Raw genomic sequence first — 24762 nt, 5'->3', positions numbered from 1 at the left:
AGATTTCGAATGTTGACTCCTTTAAAGTTGCCCTTAAAGGGACTGGGGATGAGTGTTGGAACCCAAAATGCAAAAGTGCTATTTCATGAAGTGAAACAGGCAAAAACAAGGACCAATGTCTATGAAAGGACTAAGCAATGAAAAAGAATCGATGAAAAATACGGCATTATGAAGATATCTATGATTTTTTGAAGAGCGTTACATGTAACGCTTGTCAAAATCACGGGGGGTCGGCTTAGAGGCTCTCCGTTCAAGTGTTGTTTTTGCCTCCCTCTTTTGTCCGATTTTGGCACAGCGTTAATGTATTGCCTTCTCCTCGGCGAAAAGCAAGCCCAAGATATCGCCCCTATTGCGAGGCGAAACCCGGGTGCCTGTTCACTGGCTAGCGAGCGTTTAATCGGTGCATTTCCCGGGATCCGCCCGGCAGCTTGTAGCTGGCACGGGTCCGCTTGAACTCTGATCTGCTGGCTGCGTATAAATACCATCCACACTATTCGAAACAATGGAGCCGCAGGTGGAGAGCGAGAGATCTGTCTCCAAGAAGAGGAAGACCATGAAAACCAGTGACAGAGTATGGAGATGGTGACAGAAAAATAAAATGTAGAGTCCCAATTCCCCTCAAGACACTAGAAGATAAGGGGCTGAACGACAGAGATGTCATTTCACTTCGGCTGGATCGGTAATAAATTTGTGAAACTCGGAAGACCTCATAGTCATACTAGTTCAGTGTGAGTAGGACCTATAACAACTGTTACAGTGTTTAGTGTTGTTAGTGTAACATTAATTGATAGAGATGTCACTTAGAGGATCTACACACACTATTGGCCTACTATTTAGTAATACTGATAGTAGGCCTAGATTAGTAATTTTGTTAGGTGTCCTATGCCACACCCTAACATTTTTCTATTAACTAGTTAAACTAAAAGATATACTTGTAGGCCTATCAGAGTTTGCCTGAGATTTTTAATACTCACATATGTGGAGAAAGGCTACATGCAGATTCACAAAAAGGTGTATTCAGAATGCGATTGAGGTATGGTAGGTATCTTAGACCTATGTATTTTGAGACCCATAATTTAATGACATGAAAGTAGAATAGGGCAACATAATCCAGTATATGGTAAAATAGGAATTCGCGTATTATCTACATGCAAAACACTTTATTAGTGTGCCATTTCTTAATGTGATCAGCGATTTATGTGTAATTAATAGAGAAGCACATTTCAAAAAGGAGAAATGTTGAGCCAAATTTGGGATGTCATTCATAGGCAAAAAAATTTCCAGTTATGGTAACTACACTTGTATACACAGCCCAGTCGCTGTACGTACGTAGCGACAGGATTCGCACAGTGTACTTACAGCGTGTGGTCGGGCTACAGCTATAATGGCAGAGAAAAAGGGCCTCGGACTAGGAGTGGTAGACGCTGTAAGTACGTTACGCTGTGCGAATCCTGTCGCTATGTACCTACGTACAGCAACTGGGCTGTGTATAGTTACCATAAGTTAACATGGAAATTGTTTTGCCTATGAATGACATCCCAAATTTGGCTCAACATTTCTCCTTTTTGAAATGTGCTTCTCTATTACACATAAATCGCTGTTCACAGTAAGAAATGGCACGCTATTTGTGTTTTGCATGTAAATACGCGAATTCCTATTTTACCGTATTCTGGATTATGTTGCCCTATTCTACCTTCATGTCAAATTATGGGTCTCAAAATGTCGAAATAAGAAAGTTACGACACTCATCAGAACTGACGTTTGTTACAAATTGGCGATAGGCGAGAAATCCAATTTTACGAAACGACACTGAATGAATGAAAGTGTCAGCGAATCTGGTAACTCTCGGTTTTTACAAAATACTTTGTGGAGACTCAACTGTGTATATGTTGTCATCACAGCTATGATCGGACCAAAAACGTGAATTCACATGTTTGGTATTGGTACCAGTACCTTGTTATTGTCTCCGGTACACATGGCATTGCAAAAATGTTGATTGAAGTGTATCTATTGTGCGTACATACATAAGTGGCTAATGGCGTATATGCATTGTAGCGCAGTTCACTCAGTCTCTATAGTGTAGTGGTTAATGGTGTATGCTTTGTAGCACAGTAGGTGCTAATTGTTGAGAAAGGTCTGTCAGATATTATTGTGGGTATCTTTTGTAGAGCAACAGCCAGCATCGCATTCAAGGACCATCCTGACTAGGCAGCTCAGTGAAGCCAGTGACAGCCCCTCTGGTCAGTTGAGACCAGCCCTCCCAGCTACCCAGCTTGATGAAGCCAGTGAAATTCCCTCTCGTCAGTTTTGACCAGCTACCCAGCTCGGTGAAGCCAGTGACATCCCCTCTCATCAATTGAGACCAGCCCTCCTAGCTAACCAGCTTGATGAAGCCAGTGACATTCCCTCTCGTCAGTTTCGACCAGCTAGCGTATACCCGGCTTGGTGAAGCCAGTGATGTCCCCTCTCATCAGTCGAGACCAGCCCTCCCAGCTTGATGAAGCCAGTGACATCCCCTCTTGCCCATTGAGACCAGCCCTTCCGTTGGTACAAAAGGTTTGTACAAACTAACTTTAATTACCTGGTACTATTTTAATACACCTAGATCCAACAACTGTTTTGAACCTGCAAATGAAAGTTAATGTTGATATTTAGTACACAAAACATCAATAAATTGAATAGATAACTCTGTGTTCTCAAACGATGCTGTTCTTATTCTTGCTGTAATTTAACTTATAACATTTTTTTTTTAAACCCAAAACTGTGGTAGTGGTTAATAAGATTATGGTTGTCTTGATCATTACTTTTAGGGTTACAAGTTACATAGTTTGTACGTTGCAGCCACATATAGGCCTACTATATGATTGTATGTGGAATTATACAGACCCCCAAATCCCTTGCATGTGGCTGGATTGAAAGACATCATAGGCCCGATATGAGGTTGTATACACAACATATAAATAAATAGGGCCTACTTTGTAGATGGGTAATTCCATGAAGTTGGGGCAGTGTCCATGTATGTAGCATCGTGATATTGACAAAATACATGTCAGCATAACTCAATATCAATTATGCTATACATTTATTGTTTGTAGGCTTTACATTTGCATTGAGGCCACACATTTTCCTGGAAATTTTGTGCCATTCAGACTCAATTTTAATGAAGTTATTAAACAATATGTAACACTGTGTCCTGGAGCATCGTGACGTGTCCACGTAGCATCGTGATATTTTAAAATTTGGTCCAAAGAGACAAATTATGGCAATGAGCTTGACCAAAATTTGATGCAATATGCATATTTACAAGGTATGAATAAGATAGCTAAATATCTCAAATTTCCTGTACACAGTTTCAATTTTAAAAGAAAATTACAAAATGTATCACGATGCTATGCGGTGTCCTTTTTTGTGTAAAACTGTGGAAAGGAGAGTTAAGATATTTAGCTATCTGACTAATCTAGTAATTATGCATATTATATCAAATTTGGGTCAAGCTAATTGCCTTAATTTGTCTTTTAGGACCAAATGTTTACTATCACGATGCTACAGGACACCATTACATATCGTTTTAATAATTTCATCAAAATTGAGTCGGAATGGCACAAAATTTCCAGGAAAATGTATGGTCTCAATACAACTGCAAAGCCTATAAACAATACATGTATAGCATAATTAGTATTGAGTTATGCTAAAATGTCACACTTCGTGCCCCAACTTCACAGAATTACCCAGATGCACAATGAGAGGCTGAGGTCATCCCGACGTCATGTGCAGTGTCAACTCATCAAAACTTTGGCTAGGGTCTCTGTAGGTCTTATTTTCCTTTTTGCTATTTAAGTTCTACAGTAGACAGTCTATTTCTAACATATTTCATGGAGTTTTCTCTGTTGCATGTATGTGAGCACTACAAGATAAAGCTACCTGGTAGACTCTACACTGAAATACATGGGATAGCAAGTTCTGTGACTAAATTTACAGATTGGTAAAGAACTAACGGGACTATCCTAATTGTAAGTCCGTGTTAATGCCTTTCATTGTGTCTGATATACAGATGAACTCCAGTCCAGATGCCCCTGTGAAATGGAAAAAGGACAAGTTCATGAATGCCGTTGCCTTCTCCAATTAGTTGTGGAGGAAAATGCTACTCTGAGGAAAGGACTTGGGTCAAATTGAAGTGGATCAAAACCTGGTGAGAGTGCTGACAGATATTGATTTTATCAGAGCCTGGGCAGATGTAAGGAGATAACAGGTTACTGTAAAAGTGGATATTTTAGCGCGACTAATTTTTTGCGGTCGGCGGGGTAAGAAGAGCTTCGCATGTTTATAGTTCCGCGGAATCAAGACATCAACTACTTGAACAAATGGCGAGCAAAAATATTTGCATGCTTTTATTTTCGCGCTAGTTTCGGCTTACGCGAAATGCGTGAAAATTTCAACCAACACCGCAAGAAATTTCCACTTTTACAGTAGATGATGAAGACGTCCCTTTGGCATGCATATTAGGGAATTTTTATGTAAATATCATAAATAAAATGAGCTATTTTCATTGGACTTTCAGCATATAACATAATTGCTTTCATCAGTACTAAACTTGTCATTGCTTGAATGATAGTCTTTAAAGAGAATATTTACTATGTGTATTACTGAATAGTTAATTGAGTCTATATGAGTAGTAAAATAATTTTTCATTGTAAATGTGTAGTAGTTACTTTATTACCAACATTCAGTCATTAGATGAGAGATCAATAGAATGTGCTTGTTGGCCTCTATTGCAGTGGAACAGCTAGCATCACATCCAAGTGCCATCACAGATATCCAGGTTGTTGAAGCCAGTGACACCCCCTCTCGCCAAATAAGACTGCCTCTTCTAGGCTACGCAGCTCGGTGAGACCTGTGACATCCATCTCGCCAGTGGAAACCAGCCCTCTCTGCCACCAAGCTCAGTGAATCCAGTGACATCCCCTCTCATCAATCAGAACCAGCCCTCCCAACTACTTAGCTCCATGAAGCCAGTGACATCCCCTCTCATGTTCTTCTTTGTGGCTGGCAAATGTTTGAAAACTGAACTTGGATGACTTCAATATCATAATTATGTTGAGTGCATCCAAGTGATGGCAATGATAATAGCTCTGACACCAGTTCTTCCTGTAGGCCTACTGTCAATTTATGCCTTCATTGTGTATTATAGCAAAAGACATGTTAGTAATGAAAAAGCTGCACCTTTGTACCAGGATTGTTGGGGATTCTGATAAATGCACATTGAACATGAATAACATCAATTCCAATCATAGACTACATTCATGTGATGGCAGTGATAACTGATATGACACTACATTTATATCTCTGAACTCTCTATTTCTGTCTTTCCTGTGAGGTAACAACAAACATGTTAGTACTCAAATGTGTGAATCAGAATGAAACAGTGAATTGATTGCCTGGAAAATTTGTTCTTGCCCCATGTAGCAAGTAGGGAAAATAAATCCTGTAAACTCCTAAACTGCATGTGCGTTAAACTGTTACTGGAAACTGAAAGGGCTGCAATATCCAGGCACAAAGTGTTTTGTCCTTTTTTAGCTCACCTGAGCCGAAGGCTCAAGTGAGCTATTGCGATCGCTCTTCGTCCGGCGTCCGTCGTGCGTAAACTTTTTACATTTTCATCTTCTTCTCGAGAACCCCATGACCGATTTTCACCAAACTTGGCAGGTAGCATCCCTAGGGGGATAGGATCTCAATTTGTTCAAATGGGCACCATGGCCCACCTGGGGGGCCCCAGGGGGGCCCAAACACCCTAAAATTAAGGAATCTTTAAAAATCTTCTTCTCTAGAAGTGATAGGGCTTAATTGATACTATGAGTAAGTACATTGATGACTGTAGTTTCAAGTTTGTTCATGGGGGAATCAGGGGTGCCCCCCTTGGGACCCAGGGGAGGGGGGTGGGGAGGAGTCGTAATGGGGCCTAAATTGTACATTTTCATCTTCACTTTGAGATCGCCATATCTGATTTTCACCAAACTTGGTAGGTAGCATCCCTAGGGGGATAGGATCTCAATTTGTTCAAATGGGCACCATTGCCCACCTGGGGGTCCCTAGGGGGCCAAACCCCCTAAAATTAAGGAACCTTTAAAAATCTTCTCTAGAACCAGAAATGATAGGGCTTAGATGAAACTATGAGTTAGTACATTGATGACTGTAGTTTCAAGTTTTTTTCATGGGGTTGGCGGATTCATTCCCCCCCCCCCCCCCCCCCCCCCCCCCCACGCCCTTAGGACCCAGGAGAGGGCTGGGGAGAAGTCCAACACTTGTAATGGAGCCTGAATTGTACATGTTCATCTTCTTCTTGAAAACCTCAAGATGAATTTTGACCAAACTTAGCAGGTAGCATCCCTAGGGGGATAGAATCTCAATTCCTTCAAATGGGCACCATGTCCCTCTTGGGGGCCCCCTAGGGGGCCCACCCCCCCCCCCCCCCCCCACATTGAGGAATATTTAAAATCTTCTGCTCTAGAACCAGAAATGATAAAGCAAAGTTAATACCATGAGTTTGAACATTGATGACTTTAGTTCCAAGTTTGTTAATTGCAGATTCAGATCCAGGACTGCCTGCCCCCTCCCCCCCCCTACCCCCCCCCCCCCGAGTTGAGGGGGGGGGGGGGGGGGGAGAGGGATCCATATGCAGACCTAAAGTTTCCAATGTTCTCAGGTAAGAGTGTGCAAGAATGCATGGAAGGTGAAATTGCGATACTCAGGTGAGCGCGTGACCCGCGGGTCTCTTGTTTTTCATTTGGTCTTTTTTCCCCCTGTGTTTCCCAGGTGTTTCAGAGGTGAAAAACTACAATTACTCCGTTACGATAAAATATTGCATCAGTGTTTTAAAGTGAACTTAAGCAGGGCTGTCATGCACAACAGTGTACATCACTGAAGGGCCTTTCACACATTTCATTATTGCTCTAACTATTATTATTATTACTACTACTACTATTGTTGTTGTTGCTAATTTTTTATTACTATCATCATCTTCATAATGATTATTATCCTCATCATTTATGTGATCACTGATATCATGCCATGTGTTACATTCAAGTGGCACAGCAGGTCCTACACAGTAGCATTGTCCATCAGCATTTTGGAAGACACTTTTTCAGCACAAAATTTTGTGATAACTCTATCAAATCACATTATTATGAGGACAATATTTTTGTGGTAAATGGAGTTTGTGCCCTTGTAATATTCATTGCATCTATATTTTGTGGCCAAAAAAAAAAAGTATGAATTTTGATAAACAAATGTGTTGGAAGTGCTTCAAACAAGATGTTCAGTTTTCATTCACATAGATATAAAAATACATTGTAATATACATTTTGGTAGGTCCCTACATGATGTTCTGATATAATTGTATATGCTCAAACCCTAAACCAATTGTGTTTTGACAATGCAATATGTAGAAGGTCTCCACACTGAAATAGTATAGTGTTCTTTGTACTTGAAGTCATTAACCCTGTGACATTGATTCTTGGACTTTCACTTCAATATTTTTTCCCTGCAAATGTACAAGTTATTTGAAAGTGGTTGCATTTGTAAGGTTCTTTTAATTTACATGTTATAGTATTATTATCATAATTGTTCAATATGATAGGAGTATAATGTGTAGATGCCCAAATTGACTAATGACAGAATGCTGCGCAGTTTCTTTTTTCTTTTTTTTTTCTGCAAATGATTACCTTACCTGTGTCAATTGGCAATCTTTGCTTTACAATTATTTCTATTATGACATTTTATATTTAAAAGATATAGGCCTACATGCAAGTAGCCAGCACACATTTGTTATCTCTACATTGTATATCACATCACATTACTGTGAGAGCAGTTTCTAAATACATGTAGCACATTTGCAATTAGAACCTGTGCTCATGATGCAACACCAAATGCAAATATACATGCAAAGATAAAAGAAAATGTAAGGTCAGTGTACCCTGGTACACACAACTTCTAATGTAGGTCCCATGTACACATGCAATTTATATGTGCACATGAAATTTGTATTTATGCATGGTAGTATAACGTAAGTGTAGGGATTTATTTTGAACCTTTTATTATAAGTGTATCCCCCCTTCTTTTATTACAGGTACCACCCCTCTACACATAAATACGTCAACCCACACATACAGTAGTACCGGTATTCACATCCACATGCATCCACACACCCCACCTACAATTGTATCACAGACACACCACATATCACATGACATTTTCCACTCTTTCACTTCTCACCCATTGTTCCCTGTAATACTGAAATCATGCCTAAATCACCCAAGCCTGCACATCATTTACATATTATTATGAATATTTAGTTTTAACCTTTGTTTCTTTATTTGCATGTTTTGTTATGTTGATTTTGTGTATGCATATTTATGTAACAACCCACATTTACATGTAAACCCATGCCAAATTATGTGAAGAATAAACTGGCTACAAGTTAGTTAGCCAGGGGACTCCTTCCAAGTAACACATGTGTGCTGCCCTAGTTTGCTTTTAGTGTGATGAGTGCTAGAGAGCTAAGTGAACCCTAGCCCTACATAAGTAATGTGTTAGATTTAAATTCACTGAAATATCACAACAAGATATTACCTGTGTATACAGGCCTAATTGTTAAGCGTCAATTTACCAATGAGAAAAAAATGTGTTCTGATGATAAAAACCCAATCAGGGTTCTAGATAAAACTGAGTGAATGTTGTTGACCTATGTGGAAATAATTGACTTGAACAGATTATTCCTTGTGTCTTGATTTTCTCCTTGTATAGGTGAACAAGACATTGCATCATGCATGGTTGCATTGTACATACGATAAATAAGAAAATGTATAAGATAGCCTCAGAAATTGTTGGATTGGTTATTAGACTATTACAGGTGTCACATTATTCAGTCTAGAAGACTGAAAATGATCTGATTCCCAACATTTTTGTGTGTATCTGTGAAATAATTCCAATTAACCCTATTTATACAGAAAATAGGTAAGGCCTAAGCCATACCAATGACCAACTTTCTAACCTAGTATGTGCATGTGTCAATTGTGAAGAAAATCATCCACAAATAAATGTTACAACTATTAAAGTCACATGAAATTACAAATACATGACAAGTTGTACTGGTAATAAAAATGAACTATTAGTTAGTTCCAATGCAAGTTTAGATATAACATTGTACCGGATACTTCGAATTCTCTGGCCTACTCGGTACTTGTGTTTCAAATCTTTGAAGAAAAAAAAAATGGGTTTGCCATGAAGATTGCATTGAATTGCATGTACATGTAATAACACAACCCGTTTGTGTTTCATGTAATAATTACATGAATTGTAAATTATTGAAAATTGAGATTTCGTTGATTTTTTTTTTTTTCTACGTAGCCCGACCAGACGCCGTGCGAAGCACGGCAGTTACTGCGTACATGGTACCGACCTAGCGCTGGGCCGGCTGTGTCCGTCCTTACCCGGAAAAGTTTCTATGTACGTACACGCACAGCCCAGTCGCTGTACATATAGGCCCGCCCGGCGTCTGGTCGGGCTACGTATTACTTTACCGCATTCACCTATCCCGCTTTCGGTACTTCTCAACGAAGAATCTTGTAATAAATGGAGTTTGATGGCTTTTAGGATACGTAGCCTACCGAGTCTTCTGACGATAGAACTAGCTCTCATAATATCTTGGAAGAAGGACATGTGAATCTGAAAAGGAGGAGTCCTTTGATTTTAGGTTAGCGCTCTCATCAAATGAAAACACGCAAGATCGTACAGCAGCTCGAGCTTAGAAGCACTAGCACTGGTCACTGTGTATGATGATGCGAGTTATGGCAAGTGAAGTGCGGCCAGCGCTCGCCGCGCCCATAGCACAGCCAGCCGTAGAGCTAGCCACAATTGCTCTACGTATAACTACTAGTAGTTCCGCAGCTCACTCGGCATGTTGGCTTGATTTCGCTGTAAGTTGGCTTGATGTTCGCAGTCAACAAGCAGTATTCCGCAATTCAAATACGTATCGCCATCGTATCGAAGGGTCTTTTTCCAGAAAAGTATGTTTTGTTTTTCGCTTTTTAAAACATTTGAGAAGATTCCGATTTCCAAGATATTTTCACACATGTTAAGTTACATATCTACCTTTCATTTTATACCCAAAGCACCTTCTCTTTCGCATGTTTTGCACAACCGAACACTCATCCCCAGTCCCTTTAAGACTCATTTTTTCATAACTGCTTTCCAGTAGAATTGTGTACCTTGGTATTATGATTTTTTTTTTCATCATCATTATTGTTTCATTCATTTTCATGTGCATGTTTGTGTAATGATGTTTGTACTTCATGACTCATTTTTCTCCTGCGCCTTGAGCACGTTAGTTATGTGGAATTGGCGCATTATAAGTACCCTGTATTATTATCATTATTATTATTATTATTATCATTATTATTATTATTATTATTATTATCATTATTATTATTATCATTATTATTATTATTATTATTATTATTATTATTATTATTATTATTATTATTATTATTATTATTATTATTATTATTATTATTATTATTATTATTATTATTAATAGACTGGCATCTATGCTAAATGAATGTCTAATTCATATACCTGACACTAAACGGGCGCACATATCCAGTCAAGTCAAAATCTTGATTGCTATGTATGTCTTCATACAAATTTTATAGCAAGACAAGCACAATAATATGTTGGAAAAAAGACAGAACAGATATTGATAGAGGAAACAGTCTTGTGATCAAAGTCATTTTTCTGGTCAGCATCAACACAAACAAACATGAATTTTAGGCCTCGAATGTAGACACTCGTGTCTACATTTTGGGAACCCGAGTTGACACCACAGGAGCCGTGTATACCAGGTTCCTGTAAGGAATGGGTTAAATATTGGAAAGCTACCAAAGTTTCTAAGCAACTATTGAACAATCATATTGTGATCTCTGGCTTTAGACTAGTGCTGCACCTGGCTATGACCATGTACTGTGTTATTTTTGAATACCATATCTATGAAGAGCGTTGAGTCACTTTTTTGTACAGTGTAGGCATGTGGTCATGAAGTTTATCATTGTATACTTTATTCATTACTTTTTCTTTGTATGTAAACATGACATATTTTCTTGTTGCCAAATAGGCCTGGATCAAGCCCATGGTCTACATTTGATTCAAGGTCCAGTCTAGTTCAGAAGGTTTGAAGCTTTCTGGCAGAAGGAAAGATGGGAGATGAAGCTGGACCACCTGAAAGAGAAGTGGCTGTAAGTATTCATTCAAACAAGTGTAGCATCTTCCATTTCCCCCAAAAAACTATGTCATCAGGCATGCAAAATATTTCATGAAAACTGTACTTGGGGATGTGTGTGAAACAGTGGAGAATACCCAAATCAGTGATATTGTTTTGAGGAAAGCTAGACCCTATTTTATAGAAAAGTTGCTATGATAGCAATAGCATCTCTTGCTGAAATGGCAAGTGTCACGGTAATGAGAAGAATTCAGCTTCCTGATTGGATGTTGCTATAAGAAGTAGCTATCCTAGCAAGAGTTGCTATCCTAACTCATCTTTTGTGAAATGGGACCCAGATGATGCAAAGTTAGTTTGCATTATCGTAATGAACATTACGAACACTATCAAGGTGAGTTTTACGCTGAAATATAGATGCAGATTTTAAAAAGTATTTTGACTTGACCAGTGCAGATAGTTTTCATATTAGATATTCAGTTCAATTTGGATCAAAGTAAATGTTGTATGTGTATTTCATAAGTGGACATATTATTTTATATTTTGAAAGACAAAATCCACCTTAAGCCATTGAGAACTACGAAGTAGCTGATTTTAATTGACACATGCCCAAGTATACTTGAGACTAGTCTTCAGCGGGTTAATATTCATCATCAGACTGTTTGGCTTTCCAGTCTCTTCGTTTCCAGCAGCTGTGTCGCCTGAAAATCTTTGACCAGGTGCCGGAGTCGCTTACTCCTCCTGAGCGACTACACTTGGTAGCAGTCTCAAACAAGTATGGCTACTCTTTCGTCGGTTCAGACACAGGTAATGAATTGGTGTGAGGGTTTACTCGTGTCGGTGTTAAACAATGATAGCTGTCATAAGTTTGATTGATTTTGAATTTTATTGACCACAGTAAAAGCATTATCAAAACAAAGAATACAGATGAGAGACCAATTCAAGACATGAAAATATTTGCGATAAAAGTAATGTGCTTGTATTGTGTTTAATATTGTCATGATAGAAGGTTAATCAGGGTTTTGATAATTTCTGTGTTATCATGACGGTGGTAATGATGAGAATTGTAGTGATAATGATTGTCATCATGGAGGTATTACATTTTAGAGAGTGGTATAGGAAGAAGCAGCAATTGTGACATTACCTGAAGTATTGGATTAAGACCAGAGAAGTAAAAATGTCAGCCAAACTCAAAGTTGTTTTGAGCCAGTGGTGAATCAATTTTTTTCTCCTTGAACTAACCATTCCTCTAATGACTACCGTTATACATAATTCTCAGCATTCCAGGGCAGTCCCCAAACTTCCCTGAGCAAATTCTTAATGACCAATATCGAAGATAACTTTCTTTTAAACCTTTTGGCATCTTGCCCAAGCCATCTATTTCTTTCAGTTGTTTTTGTTTCTGTGCGTCAGACCTGCATTTATTGTAATGACGTTGACAGTAATACCAATTAGAATCAGAAATTCAGCAGACATCGGGAGTGTCCGAGATACAGCTACAACAGTCAGTCATTATGACATGTTAAAACCAAACCGCTAATGTGTCACAGTGTGAGTCGATCATTAAAATGTAAAATGGCAAAAAATTTACCTCAAGTTTGCAACTGGAAGTGACTGACTATTTTAAGCGGTAGTAACAACTCTGTCCTCCAACATTAAACAAAATCTTGTGAGTTTGCTATCACGTAGGAAGTAATAGCAATTACATCACAATGTGCTGTTTAGTGACTCTTTGGTACACCTCTTAAATTCCTACAGGAGTGAAGATATTGCAGACTTCTGAACTCGGGAGACTGAATGAAGCCAACAAAGACACTACTGGTGCGGTTGGTGAGTGTGCATGATGGATTACTACTAAGCAGAGAGGTCAAATGAGTGACTTAGAAAGAGCAACACAGCTGGAAAAATTGTTTCAGAGATTGCTGCCTGCAGTCTTTATTCAGTGGATTGTAGTTAGCTGTATGGCCATCATGGCTAGGGTTGCTAAAATGATTTTGTCATTGTGGCAACATTTGGCCCTTGGTCTCACACTACGTATAATGGTATTTCCCTCATGAATAAAATGTTAAAATCTTGGAATGATTGTATTGTCTGAAAAAGCAAAAAAAAATGAATGAGATAAACATTAACAAAGAAACAAAAGAAAAGAAAAGAAAAGAAAAGAAAAGAAAAAAGAAAAACCATTAAAAGAAATGAAATGAACATGTATATTTTTTAGAGGGAAGAAATTACATGAACTAAAATTATGATCCTGTTTCAGTGTGGCCAAGTTTGCATCTTATGCAGCATTGTTGCTATGTCGCCCTGATCAGGCCAGGCCTTCTTGACTGTGCTAAAACCCCATTTAAAATAATGATAACTTCAGGTTTTAATGTTAACAGCATTCCAACTGTTCATTCTTCTTCCTCTTTTGAGTTTACATTGTGCTCACAGGAAGTTCATTTTGTCTGTTTATTGGCTGCACCAGATGCAAGTGTAATTTGTTTGTGTTTCAAATTATGTGTATTGGTAGTAGCGTTATTCACCATTTGCAGACGAAACAAAAACCCATTTTAGTGCTTCAAAATGGTTCTAAAATGTGAGTTAGGGATAGAAACAACCAATGTAAAAATGTTAAATGCTAAATATTAAAAATGTGAAAAATAGTTTTGATTAAATTGTTTCTAGAATAACTATCTACAGTTATGATTTATTGAGAAAAATAGTGATATCTCCTTAATTTTTTGGCTTTATTGCAAAATTTTTACATGGTAGGATGTTTTGTGATACAGCTGACCTACACATATGCATCAAATGTGGTAACTCAATCTTTTTCAAAATCACTGAGCACTCTCAATGGTAAACAATACCTTTAACTCTCCTTGTGCAATGTAGTGAGTGACTACAACTTCACCAGCATTAGTCTAGGCTGCAGACCCCTTCACATTGCCCTCAACAGCCAGGAGTTGATACTCTCCGTCTGCTATCACCATGACAACCAGATCAACCTCAATTTATACGATGTCAGGACAGTCACAAAGAAGGTATGTCCCTCAGTGGCCAGAAGAATGGTAACGAACATGTCATTAACTGAGTTTAGTTCACTGATTATAATTATTGGTATCTTTTCTGAATTTATAAAGTGAGATCTCTCATCTGTTGGCGTGAATGAGGAGCAAAGATGTAAGTCGGTTTATATTATCTCATGCTGTGCATAAATTTTGAGATGCTTGTTGCCAAAAGCTAAGGGAAAGAACCAAATTCAGTAATGCCACAGCTGTAGATCCAGGCCATTTTATTTAGTATGTAGGTCAATGTAGATGGAAAATGACTGGTTGATGTACAAACTGTAGGTGTGATAGCTCATGTTATGTAGTGATTATGATGATAATGATGAAGGTTGTGATGTTGATCAAATAATGATGATGAGGTTTATGATTAGCCATGTTCACACGGTCATGCTATCATGAAGGATGGGCAAATTAGCTCCTAACTGAGAGTTGTGCTCACACAGTGCTAATGTGATCACTGATAACAAAATTCATAGTTCACTAACAATGGGCTGCACTCAATGTTCAAATCCACAGGTGTTGTGTGTCGTGTGCAATGTACCACAAGCAGTCACCCTAGATTCATGCATACTGAGTGTTTGTGCAAAACCTCTTGGTAAATAGTGCACAAACTCTTCTAGATTCTATTGTAGGTATATGTTGTTTTATGTGTTCTTGTCTAGACAGCACCATTTCTATTGCTTTTCACTTTCGATGTCTGTCTAGGGTGTCAACCCGACGCCGTTGGCGTCAGTGGTTGTCTGCTCCAGCCCCGACGTCCAGCTGGTTGACCTCCTGTGGAACCCGGCCTTTGAGCGCCTGGTGGTCACATGTCTGTCCGATGGCAATGTTACATTGTGGGACTTCTCCGGGAATGCCCTGAAAGCTGTGGCAAGACTTCCAGCCGATGTTGCAGCCACTGCACGTACGTTTGGAGCACTGTAAACAATATCTCTTTCAATCTTTGTCATCTTTTCATATTGTGGTGATAATGCAGGACCCTTAAAGGTTGTATGTCCCTTTTGCAAATATCATACAAAATCTGGCATGGTAAGAAGATATTATTACCTGTATCAGGCATCTGAACTGTGGTTCTATGAAATTGTATTCCCCTCTTATTACGCCCGGGATTACGCACCAGCAGGGAGAAGAGGGGTGAATTTATCATATTCCCTGCTTTGGCAAATGCCTATGGGATTTGCGTGTTAAAAAGAGGGGAATATAGCATCCGGGCACTTGAGTTCCCAGTGAGGAAAATTTGCTGCTGCTGACAGTTTCTTGCAAAGTGGATTCGCGACAAAGGGCAAATTCCATAGGTTAACGCGGAAAACCAAAGGACGATCGCTGTTACTGTGTGAGCTGGCTGTTTCTATGTGCGCCGCATACCCGAGTTTCGTGACAGAGGGCAAATTCCCATAGGTTAACACATAAGAATAGAGGACGATCCCTGCGCCTGTGTAAGTTGGCTGTTATACGCGTGCCGCGTATCTGAGCTGTTTACAGGGATGTAGCGCGCAGTGCGATGTACTGCTTGAGCTGGCGCCGAGTGGGATTATTGTTACCGTGAATTGGGAAGTTGTAAAAAGTTTATATTGTAATTTGTTTTACTGCTCAAGATGCCTGAAATGGGTAATAATAATGATATGGACTTTCTACTTTCTGGGGATGCGACATTGATCGCCCTCACAGTTCAGGCAATAAATGTCGTATCCCCCTCAAGGCCAGTCCATATTGTATTAATGTCTCCCAACATCATGTATGAAACCTTAACCCTAAAAAGGCCGGGGGGGGGGGGGGGGGTTGAATCAACCCCCTCGGCATTTTTCGCGACTACTCCGCTGCGCGAAATTTTTTGACCGCGCCGTTCGCTGACTTTTTACTTTCAAGTCTCGCGCATCTTTTGACACCCTTTTCGCGAAAATTGTGCATACCGTTACGACGCTGCATAATTTTTTATACATGCCTGTCAGACCGATAATGGCTCAAAAACGTGATTTTGTGTGTAAAGTCTATGCAAATTGAGTTTTCTCTTCTTATTCATAAAGATATGATTATTTTCACTTTTATAGGCTGAAACTAATTAATTTTAGCATAATTATGCTTGATATAGGTTCTGTCATAAATTTTGCGGAAAAAAAATGATAAAACAAAAGGTCGAAAAAACAGGGAAATACATAAGAAATTCATAAAACAATAAAATACATAAGAAATTGATTTTGATACCAAATTTTTTTTTCAAGTACATTGTTAGGAATGCTACAAAGAATGTTTTCACCAAGAATTAGGATTCTACGAGCTTTAATTTCTGATTTAGAGCAAAATGTATGATTTCATGCATATATTAGCATAATTAATTATTATGACGAAAATTTCCATTTCTTTTTGTATAGCTTGGTAGATTACGCCACAAGTAATGCACGTGCCAAATTTCATGGCGATTGCGCGATCGACGGCCGAGATCTCGAGGGGGAGGGTTGAATCAACCCCTCCCCGGCCACAGAACACCCAAAAAAGCCCGGCCTGGTTAGGGTTAAGGTTATACACCTCGAGAGTTTTTAAAAAAGAAAATGAAAAATTAACGCCATGTCATGTGAGAATACGCTCCCCTCTTGTACCAAGAATAACAGTTGGAATTTTTTCTGAGTCCAAATAAGTTCACTTGAAATTTATAATATTGTTTCTCCCTCCATCATAAAGAAGTTTGCAGTTTTATCATTCTGAGGAAAGATTTGAATTGCCTGCCTCTACAACATACCAGCTTATGACAGGAATCTAGTTTTCAGGTTTCCAAAAGGGACACACAAACTTTGATGAACCACTTGATTTTAATGAAATCCTAATTAGTTTCAATATTTCCTGAATGAAAGACAATGAAATATCAGCAGATGATCGGTTTCCATGACGCACCTTTGTGCGATGTGTATGTTTGTTTGTTTGTTTGGTTGGTTGGTTGGTTGCTGGTTTTGTGTGTGTGTGTGGAATTACCAAGCTATGCTCATACTCTCGTTCTGCCCTTCTCTCTGTCTTTTTTTTCAGTGCTACAGATTATATGAGTTTTGAAGTGTGGCAAATTACATTGTATGTACCAGGGTATGTTTTCTTGAAGCAAGTGTATGTTTTTTGCATACCAGATACTATCTCTATGTCTGTTTCTTTGTTTAGTAAATGAACTTACCGGTAGTAAACAAATATTTACCCAGACCCTCCGCATGTTGATAATGTAGAAAACATATCTGTAATCATTATTCTGGAATATGGAGAGACATAATGTTGTCTCTTGTGAAAATCAGCAAATTTTCTTTGGATGGCTGGAGTGAGAAAACCAGTTGTTACTCAAGGGTCCCAAATTTTGCCTGATCTGTCATTTGTTGAGTGTAATGACAGCTGTGTTGGCAATATTTGTCATTGCCTCATTGATTTAAGCTCTAAACAATGCTGTTAACATGAGATATTTTGCAGTGTTTATTTTTTGTCCATTTCTTTATTATCTGTGTTACTTACACCTGATAAAAAAATGAAAGCATGCAGTTATTTTGTACTCTGTGCTTTACTCACATGAACTTGTAGTCATACAAGTGACATGTTGACACACAAAATCAAGCTTAATTATCGGCACATGATGTTGCATAGAAACTCAGATCACTTGAAGCTTTCCAATCATTTGATTGGTTACCATTCTTCCGCCACATATTCATGAAGCTTGAAACTACGTGATTACCTCAGTTGTTCACTGGATTAACACCTTTTTTTTTTCCTGTCTTGGCAGTGTGTTGGAGTCCCAAGGGTAAACAGGTTGTGGTGGGAACTGCCCAGGGAGAGCTGAAGCAGTTTAACCATGCCATGGAACTGAAAAAAGCAATCAAAGCACCGGACTTCACTCAAGAAGCGGTTAAAGGTTTGTGTCCTGCAGTTTGTTTTTGTTTTTTCACCATTATGTCAATTAAAGGGATGGTATCATATTGCTGGAGATCAGGATTGGGCTTTTAACTTTTTGCGAGATACCAAGAAACCAGTTATGAAATAATACTGAACATCACCATTCTAAGAGTTTATCTGATGAAAATCGGTCTTGAATTGGCTGAGACATTCAAAAACAAATTAAAAGAAAGCAATTGTTTAAAAAAAGGTGGGACCAACCTTTTATTAGGATCACTCTGTTTTTGATATCTCAGCCATTTCAAAATCAATTCTCATGAAATAAATGTTGAATTCCTCGTGGAATTACATGCTCTTTCACATTTCATTAGGGGCTTCTCATTATCTCACCAAATAATGTAAAACCTGAAGTTGGGTCTCAAACAGAACTATAAGATCCCTTGAAGAGAATTTATGTTTGTGACATCCTGGTGACAAGTCTTTACAAATTTTTAGTAGCTCTCCAACTTGTTGTGTGTGCTATCTGGAAATGGTAGGGGTGTGAAAGTACTTGTAGACAAATGTCTGAAAAAAATCTGACACTTATGAAAAGAACTCTGAAGTGATTTGAACTGTGAACGTTTCAGTGCATTTGAATGGCAGAAAGTCTGAAAAGTTGGATTTGGACAGAGTAATAAAAAAAAAAAAGAACTCAGATTAAATCCTGACCTTGGGCAGATTCTTTTGATATATTGTATGACTTGTTACATTCTACATTCTTTTATGTGCTCCCCCTCCCAACTTTTCTTTTGTAATCTGTCCCTCTCATCAACCTTGTTCTATTGATCTTATTTCATTCACTGTAATGTTTTTAGCAGCATTAGCTAACAGAAGACTCTGATTTTAAGTTTGCCCTGGCTAGGCTTTCTGTTGAAATCTGTATTGATAGGGCTCGGTAGTGATATATTTGTGCCTTCATTCTAAGAGGTTCTGGAGGCATTATATGTTTTTCCTAAAATGATGAAGAGTACTCGAATAAAAAGGAGCTGATATTGCTTACCCTATTTCTTTCGACTATTTGCAAGCATTTGAAAGCTGTAGCACTAATTTATGCTGATGTGCTAGACACTCCAGCGTGGGCGTACCAATGAAACTAAAACTCTGACTTTTTATCTCTCTAGTTGTGGACATCCAGTGGCTCTCAACATACATGTTCATTGTGGCTTACATCGACGCAGAGGAGTCACTGCAGCCGAATGTTGCTGTGGTGCACGCACCGGTAAGTCATAACTAGATGTGGGCCATGAGGAGAGAAGAGGAGTTTGGGATAGTAAAGTTTTGGGATGAAGTGGGGTTGTATTGACACTGTCACAAATTTTTAAGGTGAACTCCTCGTGTACAAATATTTCATTTCTTTTTGCTGGAGAATAGTAGTTACCATATTATTGTCTTTGAGCGATATACTTTGCATATTTTCTGTGATAGGATGGAGAGATTTAAACATAAGTTGTGTCCGTATGACCTGTTTTGCCATTGTATTGCCATCAAATTCATACTTTGCCCAACACACCTCAGAGATCAGTGCTACTTTCCACACCATGTCCAGCATAATCATGAAAAATGAGATACTGATCTGACTACTAGTACATTTTGGGCCACAACTCTTAAAAAAAACCACTACATCGTGAACATTATCAAGCACATAAAAACAAACAAATCAGATATTGTCATTCTAGACTTCAGTTATAAACAAAAGTTCCATTCTTCAGGCGATGCTATGTTTTGTGAGGGGTCTTTGAAGACCCCTCACATGCCTGCAGCTGCCTTGCAGTCACCTCCAGGAAGTGATGTTGTGTTCATCCCTTGCAGAAAGAGAGACCGGTCACTTACGTCAACTTTGAGGACATATGTTTTGGGAGCTGTGAGGAGAGGGCTGCCTACTATTACATGCACTACATGGATAAATGGTAAGACTGGTGTCCCATTGTAGTCCATTCCATGCGTCATGTAAATCAAATTGTGTCATGTGACTCAGATTGTGTCACCTGACTGCTAGCATTGGAAGATCATGTTTGAAAATTATGTTATATATCTACATCATTTCATTGTTACATATTTTTTAGAGGCAGAGAGGGCAGCAAGTAGCTCTGCTAATGTGTCCTTGTTTAGCTCTACTGATACATGTATATCTTTGTTTGTGGTGGAGTGATTAATTGATTACACAAAATCTTGGACTTTTCTTCTTCTTCTTTTTTTTGTTCAATATGCAGTTGTGCCCCAGTCTCAAATCCTAATGTGTGTGACTGATCATCATTTTAAATTTATTCAGCCAGGAATAACATGATGTTTTACACTTTTATAGCAGAAAAAAAAAATAGCTGTTTTGCAAAATATTAGCGAAATTGTACAATTTCATAACCCCTGTAATTTTTTTCCCCGATTTGATAAAATTTCACTGTTATGCTCATAAGATTGTACTCTTTCTTTTCATACAAATTTTCAATCGATCTGGAATTTCCATTTAATCTGTTGAGGACGAGTTCCAAGTATATTCGGGTAAGTGTCTATGGGAAATGTACGTTGTAGCAAAATCAGCTGGTCTTCAATGGGTTAAACAGACTTGACTCTTGATTCCTCTGCAGGGCCTTTACAATAGCATGCTCCAGTAACTCCATCGAGGGCGTTGTGCTGGGACGGCAGCAGGAGAACAAGGAATTGTGGGAAATCTGGACGCTACACGACGACGCCCGAGTGGAGATGCCCCTCTGTGACCACGAAGACACCATGCCCATGGGAATGGCAGTGGACTACACCTCGCAAGTCAATGTCACCATCCGTGAGTTGCCCACTACGTTAACCCTACACTTGCCTACACTTACCCTACACTGATCTACACTAACCGTACACTTGTCTACACTTAACCTACACTGATCTGCACTAACCCTTCACTTATCTACACTTATTCTACACTTGTCTACACTTACCCTACACTGATCTACACTAACCCTACACATGTCTACACTTACCCTACACTGATCTACACTAACCCTACACGTGTCTACACTTGCCCTACACCTGTCTACACTTTTGGCAGAAAAAAAAAGCCGCCGAAAACTGCTTATCCAATACAAGCAAGCCAATGGAGTAAGATTGAGTCAAAAGGGGATTTAGATATCAATCCAAGCAGAATCTTCAGCGGAGGCAAAATGACGAATACAGAAAGCAAATATGCACTTACATGCACCACAGACACACAACTACACAACATGCACCTACTAGGATCGGCCTGGGACACAGAATAGTGAGAGTGACAGTGATTGGCCCATATGGGTTCCTTGACATTTGTTCCTGTGATGATTTGCTCCCATGAAATATCTGCGTGCTAAAGCCAAACATGAATTCTACCCACGAACATAACCCCAACCCTAATCCTAATTCTCACATCAAACTAAATCTAAAACCCTATCACGACCCTAACCCTAACCCTAATGTCCTTAGAGAAAATAAGACTGGAGCAATTGCCATAGGAGCAAATGTTGTGTCATGAGTCCATACAAGCGTATGTTCCCTTTCTGTGTATATCATTTTGCCACTGACAAAGATTCTGCTGAAATCAAGAGCTCAGATGCCTCTTGATTCCATTCTGTCTACATTTTTTTGCGTGTGCATACTGTTTAAGCTGTTATTTTCGTGTACAGATGTTTTTGCAAATGATGTCACAGACACTTTTAACAGATATTGTTCCGCGAATTGACACCAATGCTGTCTTAAATGCAATATTACCCTAGTGCATGGTGACATTTTCGCATGTTGTTAAATTCCCGATGCAACTGTGATTTGCAGAATTTGCCAAAATTAAACCCTCACGAAAGTAACAGCTTGCACAGTAGTATTCTTTAGCAATACCCCATCCTTCAGGGCTTGTATGTCAGTCCTATGGTAATGGTTTGAATGCAGGTATACAAGATGTACATTACCCTTTAAGTTTGTTCAGGCATGTGTGTTTGGTGTGCAAATCTATGGCATGTACTTACTGTTCCAGGCCATAGCATCCATATTAGTGGCTTCAGATTATCGATGAGCAAAAATAGATCTTTACATTATAGGGTATTATAAGTGAAATGACGCAAAATAAAAAGAGATATGGGTACCATGAGTTTACATGCATGAGCTGTGACTCGCAAAATAAAAAGAGATATGGCTACCCAGATTTTAACCATCATGTAGTCTGGTTGACAGAGGGAGAAAATTTGAAAATTTATTGCAGCACTTTGTGTAGTTGTAATATGGTAAACTCAACACCATGTGCACAGTGTGTGGCATTCAAAGTTGTGCCATCATGTTCTTATTTCTGAGTATTGCACAATTGGATTCGGATATATGCCGAGATGAAGCCCAGATTAGATGATGGTCCGATGAATTAAACCAAATGTTTGTCCCTCTCAGAGACTCACACTCTGCCACCCGCACCCATTGTAATGGTATTGTCCACCGAGGGTCTCCTGTGCCCTTTCTATGTGGTCAACTTAGAGGACAAGGAGGGCAACACTAAGCCGCTGCAACCATTTCCAACAGGACCAGTTGTGACAGGTGAGAGGGTCGGTTTGTTTGTTGTTGTGTTTTCAGTAAGGAAGACCACACACATTTTTCCCCCTTCTGCAACATGTGAGAGCATTGTTGATGATATTGCCATTAAAATCACCTGGGGTGGTATTCTGAAAATCTTCCTAAGTTTCTTCCTAAGTCAGAGACTTAGGAAGTGTCTAGGAAAGACAGAATTGGTATTCTGAAATTTCTTCCTAGGAACTTGCCCACGTCCTTTCTTTTGCCAATACAAAATGCCGTATCGTAAGGCACCAACCAATGACAATTGCATATTATTATGATGTAGGGTTGAATACATGTGAGTGCGGCATGTACCCTTTCTCATGCCCATTTCGCGCGTAAAAGTACATGTTGCACGCAGTGAATGACGAGCGTCTGTCACAATGTTTTGCAGCTTGCTGTATCTTAACAACGTACTTAGGACAAGGATGGGGCTTTCCTCAACATCTTCCTAAAATTCTTTTCTAAGTGCATTGTAGAATACCAACTTCTTCCTAAGTCAGAAATTTGCATATCTCATCCTCACTTGCATATCTTCCTAAGTCTCTCCCTAAGTTTAGGAAAAAACTTAAGAAGATACTTAGGAAGAAACGTAGGAAGATTTTCAGAATAGCACTTAGAAAAAATCCTGACTTAGGAAGAAATTTCTTCCTAAGAAGGATTTCAGAATACCACCCTCACTCTTGGAATATATGTGTGGATTATGCATTTCAATTGATTCCATGCTGTTTAAAAGAGTTGATCGGATATGTGTGTGTGTTTTTGTTGTTGTTTTTTCCCCCAATATGGGATGAGAGTGTGGATTAGATTACACTATTCAGTCCTCTCAAAGAGGAAAGATATAAAAGAAAGGGTCATGACAAAATCTATGGTCTTTTCAACTTCATATTCTCAGGTGAGGGTTGTATATGATAATGCAGTTGACAATTATTAGTTTTGTATATAAATGCAAGATTTTCCATTTGTTCAACAAAAGTGTACCATGCTGTTAAAATGCAGTTGCACTGGTTGTTGACATCTCTTTGAATTTAGGAGCATAAATGTGATACTTTCAGTGACTTTTTATTAAACTAATAGCTTCCGGTTTCCAACAAACCATGTTTTTCCCCCATTAATCTACGATATTTGATATTTGATAGGAGCAGGCCCAGCTACAACTTCTCAGCCAAAGGTGATCCCCACTCAGCAGGTAGCCGCTGGGCCCACCCAGGCGGTGGGGAGGCCCCCAAACACTACCCAGCCCCCTTCAGCTGCGCCCCCTGTCGCTTTCGGCTCCTCTGGTGGTGCAGCAGGACCGTTCTCCTTTGGGTCCCAAGCTGCAACCCAGGCCTTTCAATTTGGGTCCCCATCCATGGCTGCGGGCCAGTCCCAGGCATTCCAATTCATGCCGCCATCTTCTGCAGTGGTCCCATCGGCATCGGCATCGTCAACGCCGTCATTTGGAAGCAACCAGTCATCAACATTTGGTAGGCAAAGAGTGCTTTCTTAATTGTAAATTGCATTTTATTGTTCTTATGTGTTTGAAAAATGATTGAATTACATACCATGCAATTATTGTGTAACTGCTGTTCAGTTTGTCTTGTGGACGTTCCTCAATCCAGAGGATTTTCCAGGAGAATGTTTAGTGAAACCACAAGACTCCCCTAAACACAGCAAACCTCTCAAGTTTCTCCATTTTCATCTGCAGGATCAGGTGGCTTTAGCTTCACGTCAGCCCAGAGTGGCCCCGCCCAAGTGAGTGGCTTCAAAGGAGGGTTATCTGGTCCTGCAGCCACGCCCCAGATAGGCCAAACCTCTGCCGGTTTCAGCTTCAAAGGTAAGAACATTTTGCAAGGCTCGACACTAATTTTTGTGTCTGTTGGCCTGCTTGGGCCACTAAAATCTTTAAATCTGGAATTTTAGTGGCCTGAAAAGATATGTAGTGGCCCGAAACAAAAGCAAAAGTAACAATCCATTTTTAATCTTAGTTACAAGATTGGCCACCAAAAGATAGATTTGGTGGCCCTA

At 39.2% G+C, this 24762-nt stretch overlaps 1 protein-coding gene and 1 long non-coding RNA gene across 3 annotated transcripts in view; both read left to right on the top strand.

The window, feature by feature from the left end:
- The first annotated feature begins 415 nt into the window (after positions 1–415).
- LOC139740367 (uncharacterized) lies at positions 416–5793 on the top strand. Of its 2 annotated transcripts, none has more exons than XR_011711558.1 (4): positions 416–679; positions 2169–2556; positions 4052–4189; positions 4776–5793. It is a non-coding gene; the product is annotated as an uncharacterized lncRNA (long non-coding RNA). The 2 variants fall into 2 exon arrangements; XR_011711559.1 differs by having other exon boundaries at positions 416–728.
- Positions 5794–11108: 5315 nt separating this feature from the next.
- LOC139740372 (uncharacterized) overlaps positions 11109–24762 on the top strand; it is a 57234-nt gene continuing 43580 nt past the window's right edge. Inside the window, exons 1-12 of the mRNA XM_071650964.1 lie at positions 11109–11285; positions 11941–12073; positions 13025–13096; positions 14141–14289; positions 15022–15220; positions 18062–18190; positions 19332–19429; positions 20020–20117; positions 20793–20986; positions 22597–22740; positions 23895–24221; positions 24443–24571. Coding sequence (XP_071507065.1) covers positions 11247–11285; positions 11941–12073; positions 13025–13096; positions 14141–14289; positions 15022–15220; positions 18062–18190; positions 19332–19429; positions 20020–20117; positions 20793–20986; positions 22597–22740; positions 23895–24221; positions 24443–24571 — 1711 coding nt within the window. The 5' untranslated portion in view covers positions 11109–11246. The remainder of the gene's footprint in view (positions 11286–11940; positions 12074–13024; positions 13097–14140; positions 14290–15021; positions 15221–18061; positions 18191–19331; positions 19430–20019; positions 20118–20792; positions 20987–22596; positions 22741–23894; positions 24222–24442; positions 24572–24762) is intronic.

The sequence above is a fragment of the Diadema antillarum genome, unplaced genomic scaffold, assembly GCF_040938485.1.
Source record: "Diadema antillarum isolate AM-2024a unplaced genomic scaffold, OU_Dant_1.0 seq00000850_RagTag, whole genome shotgun sequence".
NCBI lineage: Eukaryota > Metazoa > Echinodermata > Echinoidea > Diadematoida > Diadematidae > Diadema > Diadema antillarum.
This window is presented reverse-complemented; position numbering and strand designations above follow the sequence as displayed.